General features: G+C 39.9%; 2 protein-coding genes across 8 annotated transcripts in view; both read right to left on the bottom strand.

Annotated features, from left to right (window-relative positions):
* Positions 1-3961: 3961 nt before the first annotated feature.
* LOC110948794 (dixin-like) lies at positions 3962-19811 on the bottom strand. 5 transcript variants are annotated; one of them, XM_022190492.2, is made up of 21 exons: positions 19553-19808; positions 18053-18182; positions 16944-17069; positions 16490-16721; positions 14672-14773; positions 12326-12435; positions 12131-12234; positions 10367-10450; positions 10042-10095; positions 9839-9889; positions 9614-9718; positions 9435-9488; positions 9248-9319; positions 8937-9008; positions 8773-8838; positions 8193-8342; positions 6723-6786; positions 6549-6639; positions 5953-6061; positions 5520-5599; positions 3962-5449 (listed from the first exon to the last, which is right to left on the bottom strand). In XM_022190492.2, the coding sequence occupies exons 1-21, from the start codon at positions 19613-19615 to the stop codon at positions 5440-5442; spliced, it is 1929 nt and encodes a 642-aa protein (XP_022046184.1). In that variant the 5' UTR covers positions 19616-19808; the 3' UTR covers positions 3962-5439. The 5 variants fall into 5 exon arrangements, with proteins under 5 accessions (XP_022046184.1, XP_022046185.1, XP_022046186.1 ...); XM_022190493.2 differs by having other exon boundaries at positions 8193-8339; XM_022190494.2 differs by having other exon boundaries at positions 12326-12429.
* A 4040-nt stretch (positions 19812-23851) lies between these two features.
* LOC110948775 (cilia- and flagella-associated protein 54) overlaps positions 23852-24261 on the bottom strand; it is a 34265-nt gene continuing 33855 nt past the window's right edge. For all 3 annotated transcript variants that reach the window (XM_022190473.2, XM_051937531.1, XM_051937530.1), the window contains exon 56: positions 23852-24205. In XM_022190473.2, the coding sequence (XP_022046165.2) occupies positions 24086-24205 (120 nt within the window). In that variant the 3' untranslated portion in view covers positions 23852-24085. The remainder of the gene's footprint in view (positions 24206-24261) is intronic.

Below are 24261 nucleotides of genomic sequence, written 5' to 3'. Positions count from 1 at the left end.
ATAATAAACTATGACATTTTATGTCCATTTTTGGGCGACATACTGCACTATGCCTTTTTCCAGACCATATTGCTCCAAAAAGTGGACCGGACTGGAGTTGAGGAAAACGTGGACCGGATCGCTCCAAAAAATGGACCGGACTGGAGTTGAGGAAAACGTGGACCGGATCGCTCCAAAAAGTGGATCAGACTGGAGTTGAGGAAAACGTGGACCGGATCGCTCCAAAAAAGTGGACCAGACTGGAGTTGAGGAAAACGTGGACCGGATCGCTCCAAAAAGTGGATCAGACTGGAGTTGAGGAAAACGTGGACCGGATCGCTCCAAAAAGTGGATCAGACTGGAGTTGAGGAAAACGTGGACCGGATCGCTCCAAAAAAGTGGACCAGACTGGAGTTGAGGAAAACATTTTCGGACGACATACTAAACTATGACCTTTTGGCCATTTTCGGACAAAAAATGACTTTTTTGTTCATTTTCGGATGACATACTAAACTATGACGTTTTTGTCCATTTTCTGACAAAAAAATGACTTTTTAGTGCATTTTCGGACGACCTACTAAACTATGACGTTTTTTTGTCCATTGTCGGACAACATACTAAACTATGATGTTTTTGTCCATTTTTGGACAAAAAAATGACTTCTTTGTCCATTTTCGGACCACAAATGACTTTTTAGTCCATTTTCGGACGACCTACTAAACTATGACATTTTTTGTACATTTTCAGGTGACATACTAAAACTGACGTTTTTTGTCCCTTTTCGTACAGCATTCTACATTTTGAAATTTTTTGTCCATTTTCGGAAAAATAATTAGCTATATAAAGATGCGTCTCTGCCAGGAGAATCACAGATCTTTTTAAGCGCAATTCTTCGCTTCAAGTCATTATGGAGCCCGAAAGAAAAAGAGAAGTTTCTGCTGTGTGGGAGCATTTAGATTTTATACTGGCAAATAAGGTATTCATTTTTATTCCTTTGTTTTTTCATCCTGCTTCTCTCAGTTCCACTTGATCTATCACAACTCAAATCCTGAATGCCAAAACCTTGGAAAAACTTGTTTTTTTTATTAAAAAAATATAGTTTAAAAAAAATCCCCTCCCTGCCTCTAAGACAAGCACATAAGCATCCTGACATTCACAACACTTTCGCTTTGATTTTCATGTTATGACACAAACTCACATTATTTATTGACTGTATCTAAAGATATTTTAAACTGAAATTCAGACATTAAATTATACAATATCAAACAAAATAACTTAAATTAAATTATTATATATACTAGGTCCTTAAATCAATATGTACCACCTGGAGCTCAATGCTAAGAAGACAGTGGAGATGAGGATCGACTTCAGAAAAGCCCCAGCCCGATACAAACTTCTACACCGCCATCCTGAAGTCCATCCTCATCTCGTCCATCACTGTGTGGTCGCTGGGTTCACTGCCAGGGACAGACAGACTTCAGAGCATTGTGCGCTCTCCTGAGAAGGTGATCGGCTGCAGCCTCCCATCTCTCTGAGACTCAGGGGCGTGCAGGCCGGATCGCAGCCGAGCCTTCTCACCCTGGACACGAACTTTTCGAGCCACTTCCCTCAGGCAGGAGGCTATGGTCCATATGGACCAGAACCTCCCGCTACAAAAATCAATTTCTTCCCCTCAGCTGTTGGACTTATGAACCATCAAATAACCTCCATTTACCAGTCAATTTATTCTTTTTGCTTGCAACTCATTCTGGTTGCACTATTCTGTTCTGGGAAAAATGATGACAACTATTTTTGCTTGCTCTTTTACTATAGTAATTATTTAAATTTTAAATTTAAAAAATTATTTAATTAAATTTTACGTGTAATGATTTTAAGAGCCAGCAGGTGTCAGTGTGGAGCGACACAGCGCGGGCACAGCATCAGCACAGTGGGGGGTGGGGAGTGGGGGGTGAGGGGGCGCGTCTCATCCAGCCCTCACTGATTGACGGGTATAGGTACCTGAGGATGTTCTGATGAGCGACTCTTCATATAATAATCGTGTTTAATTTTTTGCACCAATGTAACTATGACTTTTTTTTTTTTTGCACAAATGTGATCTGGCTTCCCAGCGTATGGCTTGGATTGTGCTTGTATATAGGATGTACTTCCTGCGCCAACTGAGGAAGTTCAACCTGCCACAGGAGCTGCTGATCCAGTTCTACACCGCCATCATCCAGTCTGTCCTCTGCACTTCCATCACTGTGTGGTTTGGATCAGCCACCAAGCAGGACAGGCACAGACTGCAACGGACAGTCAGGACTGCAGAAAAAAAAATCATCGGTGCCAGCCTGCCCTCCATTCAGGACTTGTACATGTCTAGAGCCAGGAAAAGGGCAGGCAACATCACTGCAGATCCGTCACACACTGGACATAACCTGTTTCACCTCCTCCCCTCCGGCAGGCGCTACAGAGCTCTGTATGCCAAAACCACCAGACACATGAACAGTTTCTTTCCACTGGCTGTTGCTCTGATGAACATTTGAAACCAGTCAGTCTGAATCATGAACATAAACATCCATAACCTCAACAGTCCTATAAACAATAAAATTATAACTAACGCCTTATTTTGCAAAGAAATTAACACATTCTTGCCATCTGCAGATTGCACTTTAAAGAAAAGACCCTTTATTTGTCACGTTGAGATAAAACGGAATGAAATGTTTTGAAACGCCAAAGTGGAGTTTGAAAAGACGGGAAAAGAGTGAAGAAGAAGAAAAAGAAACCCTGGGGTTTCAACAGGACCGTTGGTGCTCGGACCTTAATAAAAAATAGATAAGCTGAATAAAGTATGCACCAATTTCATAAAGTACTTTTTAAAAGCCAAACAATAACAAAAAATAGATAAATACAACACATAAAAAGATAGAAAATGGAACAAGACGTTTTACCAAACTTGGACCGCCCGGCGAGGTCATCTGTATGTCATGGACATGAGCCAGTGACATCGGACACCACATTTACAAAGATGACCCCTGTGACCTTGAAAATTGGGTCAAGGTCACCAAATGCGAACTTGACCTGTATCTTATTATGGTACACCTGTGTACCACATATGGTGAGGCTACATCAATATTTTATGGAGTTATCGCATGGAAACCAAATTGTTACAGACAAACAAGCAAGCAAGACCATGCAGGTGAAAACAATACCTTCCGGAAAACAAGGTTTTTCCGAGCAGTAATAATAAAAGTGCAGACAGGTTTAATAAAACTACTAGCAGTTTAAATTTGACCTGATTAAATGAAACGCATTATTTAAAAACAGTGAAAAAAGCCCAACTTATTTTCCTTACTTTAAAAAGTGGCTACATTTACAGTAATTTATTGCTTTCAATGCTATATTTACCAGCCAGTGCAGGGATTTAAGAATCAGAGTAATGTTTTTTTCTTGATGTTCGTTAGTGTTTTCGCAGCAGCATTTTGAGTGAGCTGCAAATGTCTAACGAGTTTCTTAGGAAGGCCAGCGATAAGTGCATTACAGCACTCCAGTCTACACGTAATAATAGCAGTAAAGCGGCTCATTTTCAGAAAAATAAATCTGCAACCATTTGGATAAGTTATGAGACATACATGCCAGTGTTCTGTGGTTCTTACATTTTTCTGGTTTCTTTTATTTTCAGTTGTTAAACGTATAATTAGAGGGGGTTTTGTCTGTATTTCAAAGCATCACCTTCAAGTTTTTGACATTTTCTGACATTCAAATGGCCAAAATCAAGAAGATATGCATCACATTCATCAGTAATCAAAGTGATAGTCAGATGTACTCCTAAAATGTTCTATATCAATTTACAACTGCATGTTTTTATGGATGCACGCTTTAATGAAATGTAAATGTTGTGGATGTCTTGTACAACATCTTGCATGAGTTTGTAATGACAATCTCAGTCCATCCCATAAACCATTCATGAAAATGGAGATGCCACATTAAAACTGGAACGCTAACATCTTTTTAAAAACAAACTTGTCTTTTATTTCAAAACATCTGTCTAACATTCAACAAAGGCCATTTTCGATAATTTTTCTTTAACAGACAGTATTCACGTTTCTTTTTTTGCAAAAATAGCTGTAAACAATAAATGCTTAATAACCATCTCATCAGCAAGTTGTACATTTTACAGTACAGGCAGTCATGGCATTCAGATTGAATGTAATAACTAAACTGATGCATATTTCAGTTGGCTTGTTAATGAAGGCAAACGCATTGATCCTCCATGGGAAGACAGAAGCAGAGTGAAAAGAAAACATGGGATAGCCACTTTCAGCTCACACAAATACATTCACACACATATACACACTCGCACCATAAATAGTGGGCTAGCTAATAGCTGCAGAACAAAAGTCTCCTTCCAAACTCTGACATAAAATTCACATCCACTGCATTATTTTAACAAAAGCAGAGGCATTCTCGTCTCATAATCTCTCTTTAAAGAAATAAAGAGTCATAAACTTCAAATATTTAAGGATATGGTAAAAACACAAATGTACAAAACAATTTCATACAGTTTCAAAAAAAAAGTGTGTCGTTTGTCTGCATCTCTAAATGAACATAAAAGCTTCAGTATCATTTCTATTCACTGACAGCGGGTCAGTATGAGCATGTTAGGCATGCTGGTGTGATACAGACTGACATTAAAACCCATCATCTGGATTTAGGTCCCATTCAGTCTGAAATACAATAAGGTTTTCTCTTCGTTCTTTTTTTTTTTTAAACAACAGACCTTTCTGTTCAGACAGCATCACATGACCATTATCCTCCTTTTTACTAAGCTTGTGCAGCACTAAAATAAAATTACGTTTGCCCAACAATGACCTTTTCTGTCTTTCTAACACTTATATTATCTAAGGGGTATTTTGTTTTTAACCCATTTTTTTTCTATTTCTTGCTATGGTAGATAACACTGTATATATTCACAATACATTCACAACAAAGACTGAAATATATCTAAGTAGCAGTAGACAATATGTATTTTTAGCACGGAATCTGATGTTGTTTGTTTTGAAAAACACATCAATGTAGAAGGAATGAAAAATGATCATACACACTGAAGCATGTCACTTACTCTGCAAACCTCCTGCCTCGGCTGTTTCTGATTATTTCTGAGTCTAGTTTTGATACAACCTGGAGACAATAAGCGCATGATGGAAGCAGCTTTCCTTTGTAAGGCACTCAGTTTAACAATACTCCAGAGGTCAGTTACAGATTCATGCTGCTTCCAGGGTAAACAGGGCTTTCAGTTTGGTTTAGGATCAACTGATCCCGATCAACCCAAATCTCTTGCTGACAAGTCTTACAGTACTAAGCTAAGAGGTCCAATCTAAAAGAAAGTGTCCATGTGTGGCTTTGTTGTGAACGATTGCCTTGATGTGCCTCAGGGATGAGAGTAACCAGGAGCAAGAACAGAAAGTGCCATCACTCCTCAGCTTACAATGGCCTAAGACAGAAAAGAATGAGTTACTTAGCACTGAGAATTAGAAAAATAAAGAGATATAACATGCTGCTACCTTTCTTCACCACGGTCTTCCTCTACCCAGGCCACTATTTTTCCTTCCCAGCCTGGAACAACTGCTGCATCCAAGAATACCTGTACACAGACAAGAAGACATGCTGTCTTCATGCATGAGCTCTCTGCTTGTCTGCTATCATATATCATTGTTGAACAGAACAAAACAGCAGACTATATGACCCATATTTAGATTGTAGGACAAAACACATTAGTGCTTAACATTGGGGGGTAATTAGTAAGTGCAGCAACTTTTTCATCAAACCAAAACAGAATTTTCATTGTCCACAGTGGGTATTAAATTTACTACCACTGTCCTGTTATTTATGGCTCCTTTCAGATGTGGACGTCTTCGTAAACTTTGGTTCTATGTGTGTTGTGTTTCTTATGTCTGAAAAGGGCTCATGTATTGCCTTTTCCCCGCCTTCTCGTACCTCTTCTTTCACAGTGCCAAACTCTGGGTCCAGGGCTTTGAAGTGGTACCGGAAGTTTCCCTCTCGATCAACAGCTGCCTTCACATCCTTGAGAGTCACCTCACCCAGTCTGTACAATGCAAGCAAAGAGAATCACTCATCTCGACATCTTGTGACATTTGTTAGTATTTTGTTTTATGATTGTCTACCTAATAGGCTAATTTCATATGTTAGAAAAATCAGCCTCACTGCTGGCTGGCAATCAGCAGCCAAATTTACTCAATTGACATAAAAACTACAACAGAATACCATTACTTTTAAACCGACAACTAAATAAATAGTTGTCGGTTTAAAAGTGACGCTATTCTATAGTAAGAAATGACAAAAACAACACAATCCAACTATTAAAGCTGCAAGACAGAAATATGTTTGACAGTGAAAACTATGTCCACATGCAAACACACACACACACACACACACACACACACACACACACACACACACACACACACACACACACACACACACACACACACACACACACACACACACACACACACACACACACACACACACACACACACACACACACACAAAATAAATAAATAAACACTAACCTCTTCGGTATATTGATCATGGAAGGTGTCGGAGATTTTCCAGTAAAATAAAGGATTTTAGTTGAAGAAGAGGAACCACTGTGGGAAATTTCTAACAGACAAAAAACTGTTGTTAAAATCATAAATATTCTGTGTATGACACATATGTACCTGAGACATGATAGAACCTCTTACTTGTGCAAGGCCAAGAGTCCAAGTCTGTGTGTTGACCTTTCCGTCTTGGAGATTTCCCCCTTCCCTGGATAAATTAACATGAATGTTGACATCTTGTCATGATAATAAAACTGTAGATTTTGCTGTAGATATTAAAAACTAATTAACTGCAATTTTACCCTCCTCCTTTACATGTGGGAACTGGGATTTTGGCACACTGTCAGAGCTGTTCTTCTCAATTTCAGCCATGGAGCACACTGAGTCTCTGTTCAGCATTTTAATGAAAGTCTCACATGTCCTCATAAATCCCGTGGTTTTAGCCCAGTTCTTAATGGTTTGTTTTCGTGTCTGAAGCTGAGGAAATCAATGAGCTGTTACTTCAGCAGTGTCTCTAACTTGAATGCTGGTTAACACATCATCCTAATGGGCTGTATTTTAGTATATTTTTCATACTTATTCATTGTCTGTCAACAGACAGAAATTATGCAAATGAGAGCAGTTTTATTGGAAATTCTGCTGTATTAAAATGTAGTATATGTATGCATAGGGAGCAGAAGAGAAACAAACAGATGTAAACACCAGTTTTTAAAGGTTTTAGACAGTTTAGGCTGCATTGAGGCATGACAAGCAACAAAAAAAAACACAGTAACTCATCAGGTCCTTGTTTACGGGTTTAGAAATTGTCTTTAAGTGTCCCTCAACTTTGATCATCCCTCAGCCTTATAGCTGCCACATAGTTCTGACCTATGGGTATATGATCAAAGCTAATGGTCAAGTTAACCACATTAGCGCACTAACAATAAGCCTGCCCAAATCCACTTGATCTTCAGTTTCTCAAAGCATATGAGGACAATTGTGTTCCCTCTTGTAGTAACCAGTAGAACATTTGGTGTGTTTTGCTTGTGGCTGAGGCATTTTAAAGTTAGCAGACGCAGCTCTAGAAAGTATATAAACTTTGTGAACTGTGAGGCACCGGCTCATTTTGAATGGAAGCCAAATCATGCAAAGTTTAAGATGGGCAACTATTAGTTTGTTAGGTGTGAGATAGCATCTGAGCCAAATTTTAAATGGCTTGTAAAGCTAGGAAGCCATATAGCTGTGGGGTGCTACAGGAGGGGATTAAATACATAGCAATTAAACATATTAATTTATTAACAGCTTCTAGTTGAGACTTTCGAGACTATAACGATCACAAAACACTACAAAATATATTTTTTATCACATGGGATATTTGAAGTGATCATCAGTGGATAAAATTAAACAAGTCAGGGGTTATCGACTAAATTTCTGAAATGTCCCGATGTGTAAATGTCAGTTACACAGCAGCCTCAACCCCGACTTCATGTGACATTCAATGGCTTTGGCTGTTAACTCACAAATGGGGCAAACAATTAAACAGCCTTGTTTGCTCACTTTGGATTTATATAAAAAAAAAAGTTTTTGACTGAAAAAACAGACTCAGGAGTATTTACGCATGTATTGTGTTTGTACCCTGTGCGTGTGCAGAACATGCAGTCTGTCAATAAGGGACACTATGCCCTGTTCCAGCGTGTCTAGTGTATGGTGCTGTGGGTCATGGTCTCTGAAGTTGTTCCTCAGACTCTTCAGGGCATCTCTGAGCAGCTGAAGCTCCTCTGCCTGCTGATAGAGCACAAACACAAAAACCCTTTCAAACACAATTTTTTATCAAGAACAGCTGTGTGCTTGTTAAGTCTTTTACTGCTATTTTTGTGCATCATAAGCCCGTTTTGCTTGATCTGTCATACACAAAAAAACAAAGCAACAATCTCCTGAGCAATTTACAGGTCATATGCACCCTATCATACACATTTCTTTAAACTTGCTATTCTACCCCTGTAGGTCAACTGGTTGAGTGAATGACCCACATCAGTAACGCAATCACGGGTTCATGTCCCACCCATTTGCTGCATGTCCTTCCCCCACTCTTACCCCCATGTTTCCTGTCTATCTCCACTTTCAAACTATAATAAAGGCTATAAAGTCCAAAAAATATCTTTAAAAAAAGAGGGTTCTCAGATTTCATGTTCATAAGCTCACTGACAATACTTACACCTGACACAGAAGGAGCTGAATTTCCAGAGTAAGAATATCCATTGTTTTCTGCACCGGTGGGAATCTAAAAAAGGGGGGGAAAGTGTCAGCTGTGTAATGCATATCTCAACTCATGAATATAAAACCTAAGCACAGAAATAGTCAGGGCAGAAACTGTGCTACCTGTTGCAGATCTCGACTGATTAGCTCCTGCAGCATGCTGTTTTTATGCTCCAACTCTCTTTGCAATTCAGTCTGTCAAAGAGACATTTAATCAGTTATCAAACACACAATAATACACAGCCAATATGCCTGAGATAATTAAAGAGAGTAGTTATTATTATTATTATTATTATTAAAAGAGTGAAGGGGGGACAAGTATAAATATTGTCTCCTACACGAGGAGTTTATGATTAACTATTGATCTGAGAAAAAGAGAACACTTTGAGCCCACTTTTACTTATTTAACTTCCCTGTAAAATGCTGAGGCATACCTGCAGCTTTTGGCTTTCTTCAAGCTTGTGTTTGTATTGCTGAAGTAGTCTGTCCTTCTGTCCGATATCCTTCTGCACACAGTCGACCAAAGAGAAAATGGACGGTTCATATTTAGTCCATTCATTACACAGATGCTGTGTAACACAAATTTAAGGTGATTAAACTAAGGAAATGATCAAATATCACCTTGCATTCACCCCATAGCCTGTTACATTCCTCCAGCTTCCACTGCAGCTCTGCCTATAACACATTTTCACAGGAGAGGAGAATATGCATTAAAATAAACAGAACCTGTGTACTCCAACATTTGTTTTCGAAACTAGTTTTAGTGCACTATGTTCAGGACAAATAAATATATTTCCTACATTCTGGTTGTTGAGTTCATCCTGTGTCATGCTGGCTCTGAGAAGCTCTTGCTTCATCTGCAGTATTGATGCCTCCTGAGTGCACAGCCTCTGCTGCTGGGCCTCCTGCACATCAACAGACCAACAGAAAGTCAACACCCAAATCAGCAACTTCTCTAAAACCCAAATAGAATTATATTCAACTGAACAATAAAATAATTGAGTGTAGACCTGGATTTGTCCTACCTTAACTCCCTGCAGGTTTCTCATCTCCTGCTTACAGCACAGCAATTCCCTCTAAAGCAAACAACAGACACAATGAATTAAAAATTAATCACAGTGTGCGTTCCAGAAGTGCATTTTCACAGAAATAAGTGTCGCTTCCTCTAACATAACAAGATGACGGCGTATAACAGTTTGAAAAGAAAACAAATCATATAATTTTTTACCTTCAGTTCCTGGGCTTCCTCCATACTCTGATCCAAGCGACTGCGAATGACTACCTGGAAAAAGAGAAAGAAAGAATGCATGTGTGTAAGAACCACAATGGAGTGAAAAAAAAAAAGGAAACTGATACCCGTGTCACCTGCTGACACACACATTAGCACGCTCATACACACACACGGCACACAGCTACGATAAAGTAACTTGATCTGTGTAGAACACAAAGAGTTGAAGAACAGAGTACCACAGGAAAGAGAGAGGGCAGACAGAAGGAAAGGAAATTAAACCAAGATTTAAAAATGTGGAAAAAGTGAAAAAGACTTTTACTACCACTTGCTGCTCAGCACTGCCTTGGTCCAGAGTTAAGGACACATCTAGCTCATCCTCGGGGAGCGAACCTTTCAGCAGCAGAGCCTTAAAAAGTGCAAACAGTTTACCATGTGACAGCAGTTTGTACTTTGGAGTGAAGTCGCTGTGCTCAGAAAGCTGTGACCAGTTAAAGCATGACCTGGTAGGGTGTCTTATGAATGTAGTGTAGGTGTGTGCATGATGTACAATACATTAACTACAACACTACATCATTTTATCCCACAAGGTTCCAACACCAACAAGCAGGAGTAAAAAGTCAAGCAGCACAAACACGATCTTGCACCAGTTTTCTTACCCAAAACAACTGTGTCCTGACCCACTAAAGCCAGACGTATTTGTGCTTTCAAAGATAGATCTTCAAAGTACTTCTTTTGCTAAACATACACTACCAGTAAAAAGTTTGGACACTTTTCTTTATTTTTACTACTTTCTACATTGTAGATATATACTAAAGACATCAAAACTATGAAGCAAAATATATGGAATTATGTAGCAAGCAAACAATTGTGAAATCAATAATAGTATGTTTTATATTTTAGATTCTTCAAAATAGCCATCCTTTGCCTTGATGACAGCTTTGCAAACCCTTGGCCTTAGATTAGAGCCCAGATAAATGCCACACAGAGTTCTAGTAGCAGACACATCTCTACATCAACTGTTCAGAGGAGACTGACCAATCAGGCCTTTATAGTCAAATAGCTGCTAAGAAACTACTACTAAGGAAAAGCAACAAGCACAAGAGATTTGTTTGGGACAAGAAACACAAAGAATGGACATTAGACCAGTGGAAATCTGTGTTTCGGTCTGATAAGTCCAAATTTGCGATCTTCGGTTCCACCCGTCGTGTCTTTGTGAGACGCAGAAAAGGTGAATGGATGGTCTCTCCAAGCATGGTTTCCACCGTGAAGCATGGAGGAGGAGGTGTGATGGTGCAGGGGTGCTTTCCTGGTGACACTGGTGGGGATTTATTCAAAATTGAAGAAATGATGCATCCTGCAGCACCATGCAATCTCATCCAGTTTGTATTTAGTTGGATCATCATTTATTTTTCAACAGGGCAATGACCCCAAGCACACCTCCAGGCTGTATAAGGGCTACCTGACCAAGAAGGAGAGTGATGAAGTGCTGCGTCAGATGACCTGGTCTCCATAGTCACCTGACCTAAACCCACTCGAGATGATTTGGGATGAGATGGACCACAGAGTGAAAGCAAAAAGTGCTCAGCATCTCTGGGAACTCCTTCAAGACTGTTGGAAAACCATTTCAGGTTACTACCTCATGAAGCTCATAGAGAGAATGCCAAGAGTGTGCAAAGCAGTAATCAAAGTAAAGGGTGGCTATTTTGAACAATCTAAAATATAAAACATATTTTGGCTCATTTCACACTTTCTTGTTTACTACATAATTCCATATGTGTTCATTCATAGTTTTGATGCCTTCAGTAAGAGTCTACAATGTAAATAGTCATAAAAATAAAGAAAAAACAATAAATGAGAAGGTGCGTTCAAACTTTGGACAGGTAGTGTAGTAAGATATGACAAAAAATAGCCAGTCAATGAGTCCATGTCTGCACTGATGCCTTTCAGTTTCCAGCTCTAATGCCACTTCTTCAAAAAATGTGACTTGTAGCACAGTATAACAACAGAAACTTCAGAATGAAAGAAAAAAAAGACATTTATACACAAAAGGTTAGCAGAAATAAAATAAACCTCAAAGTGCAAGTACCTGTAAAGCAGACACCATTTGACGAGTCTCTTGCACCTCCTTTTCCAAAGTTTCACTAACAGGATCTTCCCATGCTGTCTCCACACCAACATGAGACGACTCCACTACGTGCATACATATTAAACAGGGTTACACGTGTCAAAAAAGAGCTTTTGAGGTTTACAACATGTCAGTTAGTGGATTGACAGAACTTACCACTGATCTGCTGCTGCTGCTGCTGCTGCTGCTGGTAGTCTTGCTGCAGTCTCTCTGAGTGGCAGCCTGGTGGAACTCTTGGTGAAGACAGTGGACTGACAGAACTGAGGCTCATTGAGGACAAAACACTGGTTAATTAACATATTCAAGAAACGCACGAGGATGTGTGCATGTAAACATTTAAAGGTGGAGTATGCGCCTCTAATACAATGCAAGTTGGTCAAATTCAGTAAATATTGTCTCACAATATGCTAGCTGCCCTTACAGAGTGAGCTGAAATATAATCCAGTGTTCATACACAGCCCTGACTCAAAGTGACTCGGACTGATTGACACGATACTATTTAAGTGTGCACAAGACAGGGGGAAAAGGGGCAGCAGGGTGATAAATCCGGCAGATACTAACTAAATGAATATCAACCTTCATTTTGCAGAATCACAGACTGCCACTTGAAAAGCTACAACACACAAACACACAGCATAAACACAACATGCTATGTGCAAAGCATTAGATTATGTCTGCTCTCTTTATGAACTCTTTCATGCTAACAGCTACCCTCTTCTGTAACACAGTGGGACAGCCTCTTGGCCAGATAAATATTTTTATCCTGTTGCTTTGTCGCTACATGTCACTCCAGGTGGCTCACTGATGTCAGCTTCTTCTTTCAGCTGGACAAAATTAAGTTTAACCTCAGAAGCTCCATGGAAGCATTCCAGAAGAGATGATAACCTTTTCTACCTCCTTATCCAACTTAATGTCCATTCTAACTGGTCCAAAACTATATTCAATGGTGTCACAATGAGGGAATCCTAATTCATATCACATACAATGTAACAGTTTACTGCTGACTTATGTTTTTCTTTTTTGCCTCGACTTTTCTGTCTGCTTTTGTTTTTGAATACATTCCTACCTGAAACCCTGTCTGCAGATTCAGTAGCTTTAGAAAACAAAGACATTTATCAAAATCAAATGACTGATTTCATGAACATGGCACTCATAGAAAGTGTTAAAAGGGAAATAGAAGAAGGGCTCATCAGGAATCTATAAAAAGCAACACATGAGAATCACACAGTACATTACATGCACTAGCTTCACTTAATATCTCTCCTCTCACTGCGTTCATTCACTGTAAAATTGCTATGGTTATGGTAAAAGAAGCATAAACTCACAGAAACTTCAGGAAGAGCCTCAAAGTGCCTGGTCTTACCATTTAATCTGCGTTCCCCCCATAGTGGGCTACAGATGAGCTAACCTGTACATAAGACTTCCAAGGAGTCAAAGTCCCACTCTGTCCGTGGATCTCAAAGCATCTGCACCTCGACAAACTCATGCTAGCACTCCCCTCCTCTCACCCTCCAGCTAGCTAAGGGTTACCATAGGAACCACCACATCAGCCACTGCTCAGTGTCTCACTGTTATGCTACTTATACAGTGGTAGCATCTGGTAGTTATAGCTCTGTTAATTCTGTGTCTCTCCAAAAATATATAAAAAACCCCAATCAAAAAGAACAAACATGTGAGTGGGGAAGATAAAAAATTATTTCCTTTTTATCATCCGCCCGTGTTTGGCCCAGATGTCTATAAACTGACACACATACACAGCAGTAATAAGTCTGAAGTACCACGACCAAAGTCATATGCTCTGTCAGGCAGTGACACACACACACACACACACCACAGAAGGCACTCTAGTGTTTGCAAAGTGTGAAAAAGTTGCTGTTAAAGATAGCTAATAACCAGAACTTACATAAGATTAACTGCAGGCAAAAATATAAACTGAACTGAATCAGTTATAAAGCAGAGACAGCAACAAAGTGGGGCTTATTCTCTTTCAAAAATGGAGTTGTGTTGAAAAGCAAAACATGTTTTGTACTAAAATGCCCCAAAAGCAAATTTAATTCTGCCACTAGTCATTCGCTCCTAGTACAACAGGCTCTTTCATGAATTTAGGCCAGAAAAATCCCATTTCATTGGCTTTGTTGGTTAACATCATCAATCCAGCAAACATGTTTTTCCTGAGGTTCAGGCAATAAAACTGCTTTGGCCTATTACAAAGGCTTTTGGACATACACGTGAATCAAAAAAATCTGTTCTATTAAATGGCAGTAAGAAGCCAGTTTAATAGTTTTCCTCTGAAGATGCAACATCCATTTGAACCTCACCAGCCTATTCTTAATTCAAAAAAAGAGACTGTGTATAAATGTAGGCTATTTTTTACAGTTAGGTAAATGTTTAGTAAGTTCATTTGCCTCAGAACATTTTAAATTCAAACTACTGAAGTAAACATTTCACTGCATGACAAATGAATTTCAATGGGAACCTGGAGCTTATGAAAAAGCAAATTACCTGTCAGACTGAGGATTGTCCTGCTCATCTGGGGTTCCTCTTTCATACTGTTCAACCAGTGCACGAACACACACACTCTTTCCACCATCAGACCCCCAGCCACTGAAAGACAGCACACAAAGCAGAAGACAGGTTATCTATTCCTGAGGAAGAACTCAGACTCAGTTTTGCTGACAAACATGCAGAGATGAGCCATATTTCAACACTCGACAGGGTGCTAACTGACAATCTGTGTTTGTCCAGCAGAGGACAGCAAAGACTACAAGGCTGTCGCTCTGCCACTTAGCATCGAACAAGCTTGGCTGCAGCTTAGAAATGGGTCCACTAATTGCAGAGGTTTAAAACTAATTTGCACGCTCAATTAGCTTACTCTGTCAAATTAAGCATAAATAAGTTGCTGCTAAAAGACAACAACACCCGGTGCTTTATCCGCCCAACATCATCTTGCAGCGTAAGAGTAGGCAAGGCTTATGGCTTATCACCACAATTATCATAATCATCTTTCTAGTTGTGTTGCGGCACTAACAGTGATGTTATGAACACCTATAAGATCTGTATTTTGTTCTGTGACGATTTCACTGTTCACATTTCTGTATTACTGTACAACTAAAGGATATGAATAAACTATCAATGATATTTCAAACACAATTATTTTGATTTCCATCCTTAACATAATTTTGTTGATTCAAAGCAACACTGACAATGCATTTAGTCCTACCACTGTATTACATTATATGAAGACAGTTTTCACTTCAGATAGCATTCACTTGACAGATTGTGTGTACTAGCAAGTTGTCTAGTTGATTAGCCCCCTCCATGTTCAGGCACTAGACTGTATTGGGATAAAAATACAGTTGCTGCCATTTGTTAAAGGGTGGCCCATTTACTGAAGAGGCTGCCTTGTACTACTACGACTGAAATGGATGTAAGCATTTATTGTGCTTCCTTTCTGTTGCTTTAGATATGATAAAGTTGCAGTTGTAAATTTGCTGAGCAGGTTCAATAATATCAGTGTCACTGGCGCACTGTTATGGGGCTGTTTTTCTATCCTCTGATTAACAGTTTTGATGAAGCAGAAGTAAAAATGTCATTTTTCGTAGTTTTTCAAATCTCATGCCGTTCTGTTGATAAAAAGACGATGACTTACTGTGTTTCAAACTTCTCTCAAGTAATTGTTATCCAAGAGTTAAATGCACATTTTGGAAATTTAGTGTCACAACTACTGCTGAGTAAAACTTGAGGATTTTTTCAGGGTGAAATTTTAGGTTAAAGTGGTTAGGTAACAGTCTTCCTAATGTTGTTTCTGGTAAACTGACCACATGTCTTGCTTTCAGGTATTGACCTTGTGTCAGGGCAGTAACTCTGCTACTGGCATCAAAAAAATAAATGTGCAAGAAGTGACACATTTAATGTTACATAATTATAGATTTTTTTAATTAATGCAAGTGTCTGAGCTGCATAAATTGGCCCTCATACTGAATTTTCTGAATCTACACGTCAGCTGAACGGTCTGTAAAAAGCCAAGTTAAATCTCACAGAAGGTGTGGTGTTTTTTTTACATAACTCATCAACTGGGTTAAGACAAAAGGTGCAGCTTAGACCTCAGCTTCTGAGGACACAGAGGTCAAGGGATCACGCAACTTTGGCCTGGACAACACGGGCTTAAATCTGTCCAAACCCGTAAATCATTGCTAAGCTCATGACAGAACAATGACCCCTGCATGTCATGAAATAATGTTAACAGAGCTTTGTGTGGGACAAGAGTTTCTGTCCATGTGTTTTATTCGCAGTCACCAATAATATTTGCAACCAGCATACCTGTGAATACGTGGGGCCCGTGCAGGCAGTGAGGCATCATGTCGAGCAGACGCCAGAGCAGCGGCGGCACCTTGAGCTAGTGCAACAGTGGAGAGAGGGTTGTGACTGACATGGCCTCTTGTCAAGCTCCTCCCACTTCCAGAAGCAGTCCTGTGACTGGCTGTCGGTTTGAAGTGGGCTGCCAGGGCCAGAATTATCCTCATTACAGATTTCAGATTACCATCCACAATGTCTGCAAACACAAAAAGATGCAATGAGCACTGCTTCCTTGATTGAATGACAAGTTGCTCATGCACATGGAGAGATACAACGTCATTGCTACAACGTAAACAAGCATTTTTTACGTGGTTAAAGCTTTGGGGTGAATAAAATTTTCTGACTATGAAAGGTTAGGAACACCTGCTCCGTGAAATATAGAACTAGAGAGTGAGAAACAGAATTTTGTGTGATTTACCTCTTGCGGATATGTGGGGCATGCGTATGTGTCTAGAGGAAATGAACTGCAAGACTTCCTCCACATTCTTCCTGCTCTCCTCTTTGTTTTGTGGAGCCACATAAACTCCCTCCAGCACCTCCCCAGCTGCCAAATTGAATGAAATATGAGAAAACACACACAAGCAATGCTACAGAACTATTCTGCAGTTAAGATTGTGAACCTAGAATTTTCCTTTTTCATTACGAAACAACTTGGAAAGAAAATCATCTCAGGTGAACTGCACTGAAAATTGCCACACTATTAACTAGAAAAGCACTCAGAGAGCACAGTACTTCACCAAGGCTGTTCATTCCCCCATATGGCACTGTCAGAAATGCAGCGTTCTTTGGCTTAGTAATGAGCATGTAAATAACTGGCCAATTAATGGTCAGTCACATACTGACATTAATGATGATTTATTTAGAAAAAGTTCAATATTTTGAGACTACTATTTCTTTATTATTCTCCATCCATTGCTACTGCCATTTGTCTGCATGAATGCTGTCTGAAAAATATAATCAAACGTATAACCATTTAGGCTCTGTAAACAATGCGTCTAGATATGCTTAATATTTATTTAGAAATTTATATATAAGCGCATACACTAAAAGCAATGAGTGCAAGGCTGAAAATCATGACATGTGAGGGATGTTCACGTGTGAACTGTCCACAACAGCTTTGATGAGTTTGTTCTGTAAGCCCTGCATGACCACTGTCAGAAGACATTCTGCAGGCCACAAAGTCACAAGATGTACCTAAAACAAAGAATGTATGGGATCTGAATGAAAACAAAGCTGACCACACATGTCGTGGCAGTGCATCTCATGACAGGAGGTGAGAATCAGGTGATAATCACACTTTGGGGAGGCCTATGATGCACACTGGGTGAAGAATCGCATGTAAGTTAATGTGTTTTGGGACGATGGATAGCTGCTATTGTTTTGTTTGCACTCTGTTTGTTGTGTACAATAAAGTGGGTCAAACATCACTGACCCTGGTCATTTTCTCTTTTTTTCAAGAGTGTAAATTTAATTTATTAAATGTTGCAGTCAGGTATTTTTTAACACAATGTGCATGTGTGTATTTACCAACTATCTCTATTAGCTGCGTCAGCACCACTCCATCCTGCAGATCGTGCCTGAGGTCTGTGATCGGCTTCAGGCCTGGTTTCCTCTTCAGCTGAGAGTTCACCCAGGAAATGTACGCTGCCAGCTGCTGCTGCACTTCATCAATCAGATGGAGAAATCCAACAAACCACAGACAACACATCCACAGACACACAGCTTAGGGTTGGGCCTAAATAAGGCTGAGAATACGGCATAACAAATGAGTGCCTTTGTTTGTTCTGTTGGGACAGGGGAGAGGGGGGCAGGGTCAACCTATTGTCCTGCTGCTTGTCAAGAATTCTACTTTTGCTCTGGAAGGTCAGTCATATGATGCTGTGTTCAGTCCAGAATTACACAATTTATCATTTTACCCCTGGAGTTCACACAGTGCATGCCGCTTTTACTGGTGATGTGCCAAGAAGTGATCACAAACTGATTATTGTCCAGTTTGTATACATCACCATCTGCTGTTATCTGGGTCAAACACTAGCAGCATGCATACAAATAATATTATATCCCTGGTGAAGCAAAGGGATATCATCATGAAACTTAAATGTTTGCAGTGTACTATGTAATTAGGCATAACACTGATGATTATAGTCAGTGTTATTGCATTATTTCTGATGTTTAGGGTATATGTGTTTGGTATCTTTAATATCATTGTTTGTATTTGGGAACCAGACAGCATCAAACATAATGAATTATATATATATTATATAAAATAAAGAAATTATCTATTTTGCAACTATCCTATGGGCTATTAAAGTTGGTCATTCTGATGCATTATTATCAATCCAGTAGCAATGCAGAGGCTGCACTAAGTTTTGACCAAGCAGAAAAGTGCAATACATGAGTGAAATTGGTCTTTTAAAGCTATTTCAGCTGTTTAAAAGAACCGGACTGGTTGTAATACAAGGTACAAAGAGGGTAAAGTAACGTATAGGTGATTTCTTTATGGCTGTTTGATCCAGATAAAAGGAGCTGTGCGTGTACATGGGCAGGGGATTCAGTTTTTGGCAGACGAACACTTTTTTGGCACAACACCGGTCCCGTTCGGTCACGTGACAGCCCGTCGTCAGGGATACAGCACAAAGAGCGCAGCCGTTTTGCACACAACAGAGAAATGCTCATTTTCAATGTGCCGTTCAGCTAGTTTCTTTATGGCCAATTAAAAGTCACATTAAAGCTATATGCTAATGTTATTTCCGAGCTATACTGCGCTGAACGTTAGCAGGCATGTTTACGGTAAGTATGAAGCAAAACTCATGTCAATTTTGGTTCAAACTACACAATAACATCCGGAAATAAACAGAAAGTCAGCACTAATTTATCTGGACAAACTGCAGAAATTCGTTACTTTCAGCTCGTTGTGTCATTAAACAGCCAAACTGGTTAGCAAACTGAACTATCCTCCGTTTGCTAATTTTTTAGCTAACTCAACTTAGCAAACATTAACAGTAGTAACGTCGGGGTAACCGTTACCTCGTTAAAGCCCCCATGAAGAACATCATCCAGCAAACTTCCTCTTGAGAGTGAGGCGATCATATTTTACCCCGAAAACCCATTTACGCCAGCTAGCCGGCTAGCTTCGCTAACTAACAGCCTGAACAACGGGCAGACCCCCGTCACTGACTCCCGCTGTACTCCTGCAGACGTCAACAAACCCACACAATTGAGGGATCTGAGGAGACTAGTCTGCCGTTACTCTGGCTGGAAGCCCGCAGTAAAGAGACCCTCCACCACGTATACCACTTCTGGTTGACACCTTCAAAATAAAAGTGTGTCCCATTTCCACTTCCTGCATTTTGGTGAACTTTAATGCACCAATTTGTATTAGATTGTCTGTAAATGTCTTTATTTATGTGAAGTAAGACACAATTCCAGCGCCACCAGGTCAAGTTAAGTCAACTCACCATTTTGTGCATTTCTCATTTAAAGCAACAAAGTGTTTGGCATTAGAATAAGCTTTCCATCTGGATAACTTAACATGTTTAAATATTCAGTTAATTGCCCTACAATGTTACTTCCAGTGTAGATTTATCTCAGTAATTGAAATTTTAAGGAATGACAGCCCATAAAAATATATCAAATACAACTTTACCTGAGTAGAACAAATATTAGGGCTAACACACCACTGCATTATTAATTGTGGAGATTAACCTCACTTGTTTATAACTTGGGTTATGACTCTAAAAAATATTCCAAGGACATCCTTTGAGGCGGCCTTGTTTATATTGCTATGTATAATATTTTGCATCTTATACATTTTATTTATTTGTTTTATGTGACTTTTTGATTAATTTTATTGTTTCTGAACTCCATTAATGCCAGTGAATAGGAAGAACTTCCTGTCCCATCTCCTTTGACGAGTTGGTGAGACATTAAAGGGGAAAAAGAAAAGGATAGCAAAGACAGACAACAAGCAAGACATATAAACACTGGACTAATCAGCACAACAAGTAGATTTCAGATCAGATCTGTGCAGGTCTAGAGCCCAAAATACTTGAGAGAGACACAGGGAGACCGGAGCAGAGAACAAAAAACTAAATACATAAGGAAGAAGAAACAAACCAAATAACAATATGCACAAGCATATAAATGCATGAAGGACACGAAAAAGAAGAATACATGTCAAGACATCCATATTAACAGTAAAGCAGACTGGCTGGGTTAAAAACAAAACAGAGATTCAACTAAAATAGCAGGAAACAAAGAGTGGGCATGATGAGAGCAGCTTTAGGAAAACTTTAAACCAAAGGGAAAAAGGTGAGCCTCTAATATTGATTGGAAAATGCCAAAAGTGAGACAAGATTTAGTGTGGATCGGGAGTCTGGGTGGAACGATCCCAAAAAGCCCTGTTGCCTTTGGTTTCAAGTGAGAGACAGCAGGTCCGATTTGTGGCACTGGCAGCTAGCAGTGACACTTTTTGTGGCACCGCTGCGGTGCCACGGTTAATGCCACTGTTTGTGCCACTAGCAGTGACACTTTTTGTGGCACCGACGCGGTGCCACAGTTAATGCCACTGTTTGGGCGAGATGCCACTGCTGCAGCAACATTTCCAGTGGCCTCTGGAGATGCCAGCAGAGATTCCACGGTTAATGCCACTGTTTAGGGAACATGCCACGGTTAATGCCAGTACTTTTACCGCTGTTTAGGTGAGATGCTACGGTTAATGTCACTGTTTAGTGGTCGGTAACTGGCGGCCCGCGGGCCAAAACTGGCCCGTCAGGAATAATATCTGGCCCGCCAGATGATTTTGAAAATTTGATTTGGCACGGAGCCAAGCCAGTCTGTCACTAGCCTAGCTTAGCTAGACTGTATTCCCGTTATAAGGGATATACGGGAATACGACTTTATGTGGATTTGTAATACACAATATAAAGGCTGTCTGGTCCCCAGGCAAGTCCGTCACCGCAACACGAAACTCGCGTGGTCGGCTGCTGCTGGGCATTTCCGCGTTTGCGCTACTGGTCGGACACGGTTGTACCAGCCAGATTTCACTGAGCAACAGTGTGTGCAAAACGTGTGTGTCTCCGGAGTCATTTTTAATACATCTGTGATCAGAATTGAGACGTGTGTCCCAAGCAGCGGCGATCAGCTGTAGAATCTCCGCTGCTCGCGGTATCGCCCCCCCCCCCCCCCGCAGAATCGGAGCGCACCCCCTCGCAGGTCGGCCCGCTGTTCGATTGTTTACAACAAACATTTTGGCCCGAAGCCACATCTACTTGCCGACCCCTGGTTTAGGGGATACCACGGTTAATGCCACTGTGAGGTGCCACGGTTAATGCCACGGTCTGGTAGAGATGCCACATTTTAAGCCAGTAGGCTACTTTTACCGCTGTTTGGACGAGATGCTACGGTTAATGTCACTCTTTGGGGGAGATGCCACTACTCCTACTACTATCTGGATACGGTTATCCGATTCTGTGGTTTGACCGTATTAACCTGACCGAACTAGTGGTCGTTGCCCCTAGGGGCGCTAAAGACACTAGTTATTTGAGGGAAGAAACTGCTGCCAAATGCTGGCAGACTGGAGTAATGTGAAACAAATTCATCTTCAGTTCTCTTGAAATAGGCTATTTTATTTCCATTTTCATTCAGTTGTTACACATGTTGTGTGGATTGTCACCAGAAAATATGTTTACTAAAACTGTTTGAAATAACTTGTCTGTGTGCTTTCTTGATTATTACAGCCTTTACCAGGCGTGGGTTACAACTGCCACAAAGATGCCACAGCTGATGTTGCTTTTTGGGAAAGATGCCAGGGATGTAAACATGATACATGAATAAAAGCATATAAACAATTGTGCTACAATTTTGAGGAACAATTTTACAATTTATATGTTCTACATATCTAAGTCTACTTCTGTAGACTTTGACTTGGTCTGACTGTACCGTTACTGGACTGTCATGTCTTATGCTGTTTATCTTTCAGTTACATCTTTCAATCATGCATTTTGCCTCAGGTTTTGAAAGTAATATGTTGCCAAAATATGTTTCTTGTAGAGACCACAGATCCAGACATGTCATGCTCACAGTGTCAGTACATTAAACCAATCAGCCTTGAAACCAGCCTTCTGGTTTTTCTGGTATATTGCACAAAGAAGAAGGTATTTTAGGTGTTAATTAGCCTAGTCTTAACAGGTGATAGAGATCACAACATGCTTGATTTTTCAAACCAGGAAAAAGGATTATAAAATCCAGACTAATGAAACTGTTGCATCTTAACAATACACACCTAATATTTTGTATTTTATTACTGTATTTACTACTTTACTTTTTTGTATTTTGTATTGTATTTATAGTGTATTAAAATGGTTAAGAGTTGTTCAAGACAAATATGATACACACACCTTATATTTTGTATTTTATTACTGTATTTACCAATCTACTTTTTTGTATTCTGTATTGTATTTAAATTTTGATAGTAACTAATATTTACTTTCAATTTAATCAGTTTAAATTTCATCTGCTTTTAATTGCACAACTTTATTTCTGTGCGAGGCTCTGATGAGAATTCTTCAGAACAGCATGGAGACGAGGGAGGGGGCGAAACGCTGATTGCCATTCATAACAGAGTTGCTGGAGTGCTGGTAAAAAAAATACTTTAAGATCCCAATGCACCGTGGCATGAACCGTGGCATGATAGTCTCCCTCAGACAGCGGAATAAACCATGGCATCTCGCCCAAACAGCGGTAAAAGTACTGGCATTAACCGTGGCATGTTCCCTAAACAGTAGCATTAACCGTGGAATCTCTGCTGGCGTCTCCAGAGGTCACTGGAAATGCCGCTGCGGCAGTGGCATCTCGCCCAAACAGTGGCATTAACTGTGGCACCGCGTCGGTGCCACAAAAAGTGTCACTGCTAGTGGCACAAACAGTGGCATTAACTGTGGCATCCGGCGGTGCCACAAACAGTGTCACTGCTAGCTGCCAGTGCCACAAATCGGTCTTGCCCCTACTGTTTCAAGTTGTGAATGGGGGACCAAGATGAGTAACTGTGAGGATGGCCTATTTGGTCAGAGAACAGATCTAACAGTCAGAGAGGAGATCAGTTTTTGTCATTTAACATTTTAGGCATCAAACACTTCATTTCCTGCTTTCTGGTGAATTTTTCTTCAGCTTTTAATGCATCAGTTTATGATGGTGATGTAAAGAACAAAATTCTGGCACGAGGTGACAATTCAAAATATAATGGACTATAATGAGACTGAGGCAAAACTATTCTCTTGCAGATCAGCTTTTCTTCATTTAATATGATTCAATCACAACTCTCAATGCTGTTTTTAACAGAGCAATTTTATTTCTCTTTCTACAGTTTAAATTTTATTTGATCAAAAGTATACATAGGATCCATCAATTCCACAGATACTATTAAACGCCAGTTTGCTCGAGAGTTTAACTTGTATCTGAAGAACTTTTATTCCCAACTATTTTGCTCTCTTTTTGGGAAAATGGATAATATGACAACAAAAAATACATGCATAGCCTATAGATTATGCAGAATCAACATCACTATTGCAAAGTTGTCTGGTTCAGTATGTTCAGATAAGGTAGGTAGATGTTGCTGGGTCCAGGAGGAGAGAAACACAGTTTTCCATCAACGAAAACCACACTCTGACCAAAAACACGTAACTGAAAGAAACAGAGAAAGAGTCTGAGTTTGGCCTTACTTTTAGAAAACCAGGTTT

This window comes from Acanthochromis polyacanthus, chromosome 17, assembly GCF_021347895.1.
Source record: "Acanthochromis polyacanthus isolate Apoly-LR-REF ecotype Palm Island chromosome 17, KAUST_Apoly_ChrSc, whole genome shotgun sequence".
NCBI lineage: Eukaryota > Metazoa > Chordata > Actinopteri > Pomacentridae > Acanthochromis > Acanthochromis polyacanthus.
Note: the sequence above shows the minus strand (reverse complement) of the source record. Positions and strands in the feature narration are given on the sequence as shown.

Excerpts from the sequence above, each read along its gene's own strand:
- LOC110948794 (XM_022190492.2), bottom strand. The coding sequence starts at position 19,615 with ATGATCGCCTCACTCTCAAGAGGAAGTTTGCTGGATGATGTTCTTCAT. Across the intron at positions 14,774-16,489 it reads CGGGCCCCACGTATTCACAG|TGGCTGGGGGTCTGATGGTG; the intron begins GTATGCTGGTTG and ends GCTGTCTTTCAG. Across the intron at positions 6,787-8,192 it reads ATGTTCTGCACACGCACAGG|GGAAGGGGGAAATCTCCAAG; the intron begins GTACAAACACAA and ends TAATTTATCCAG.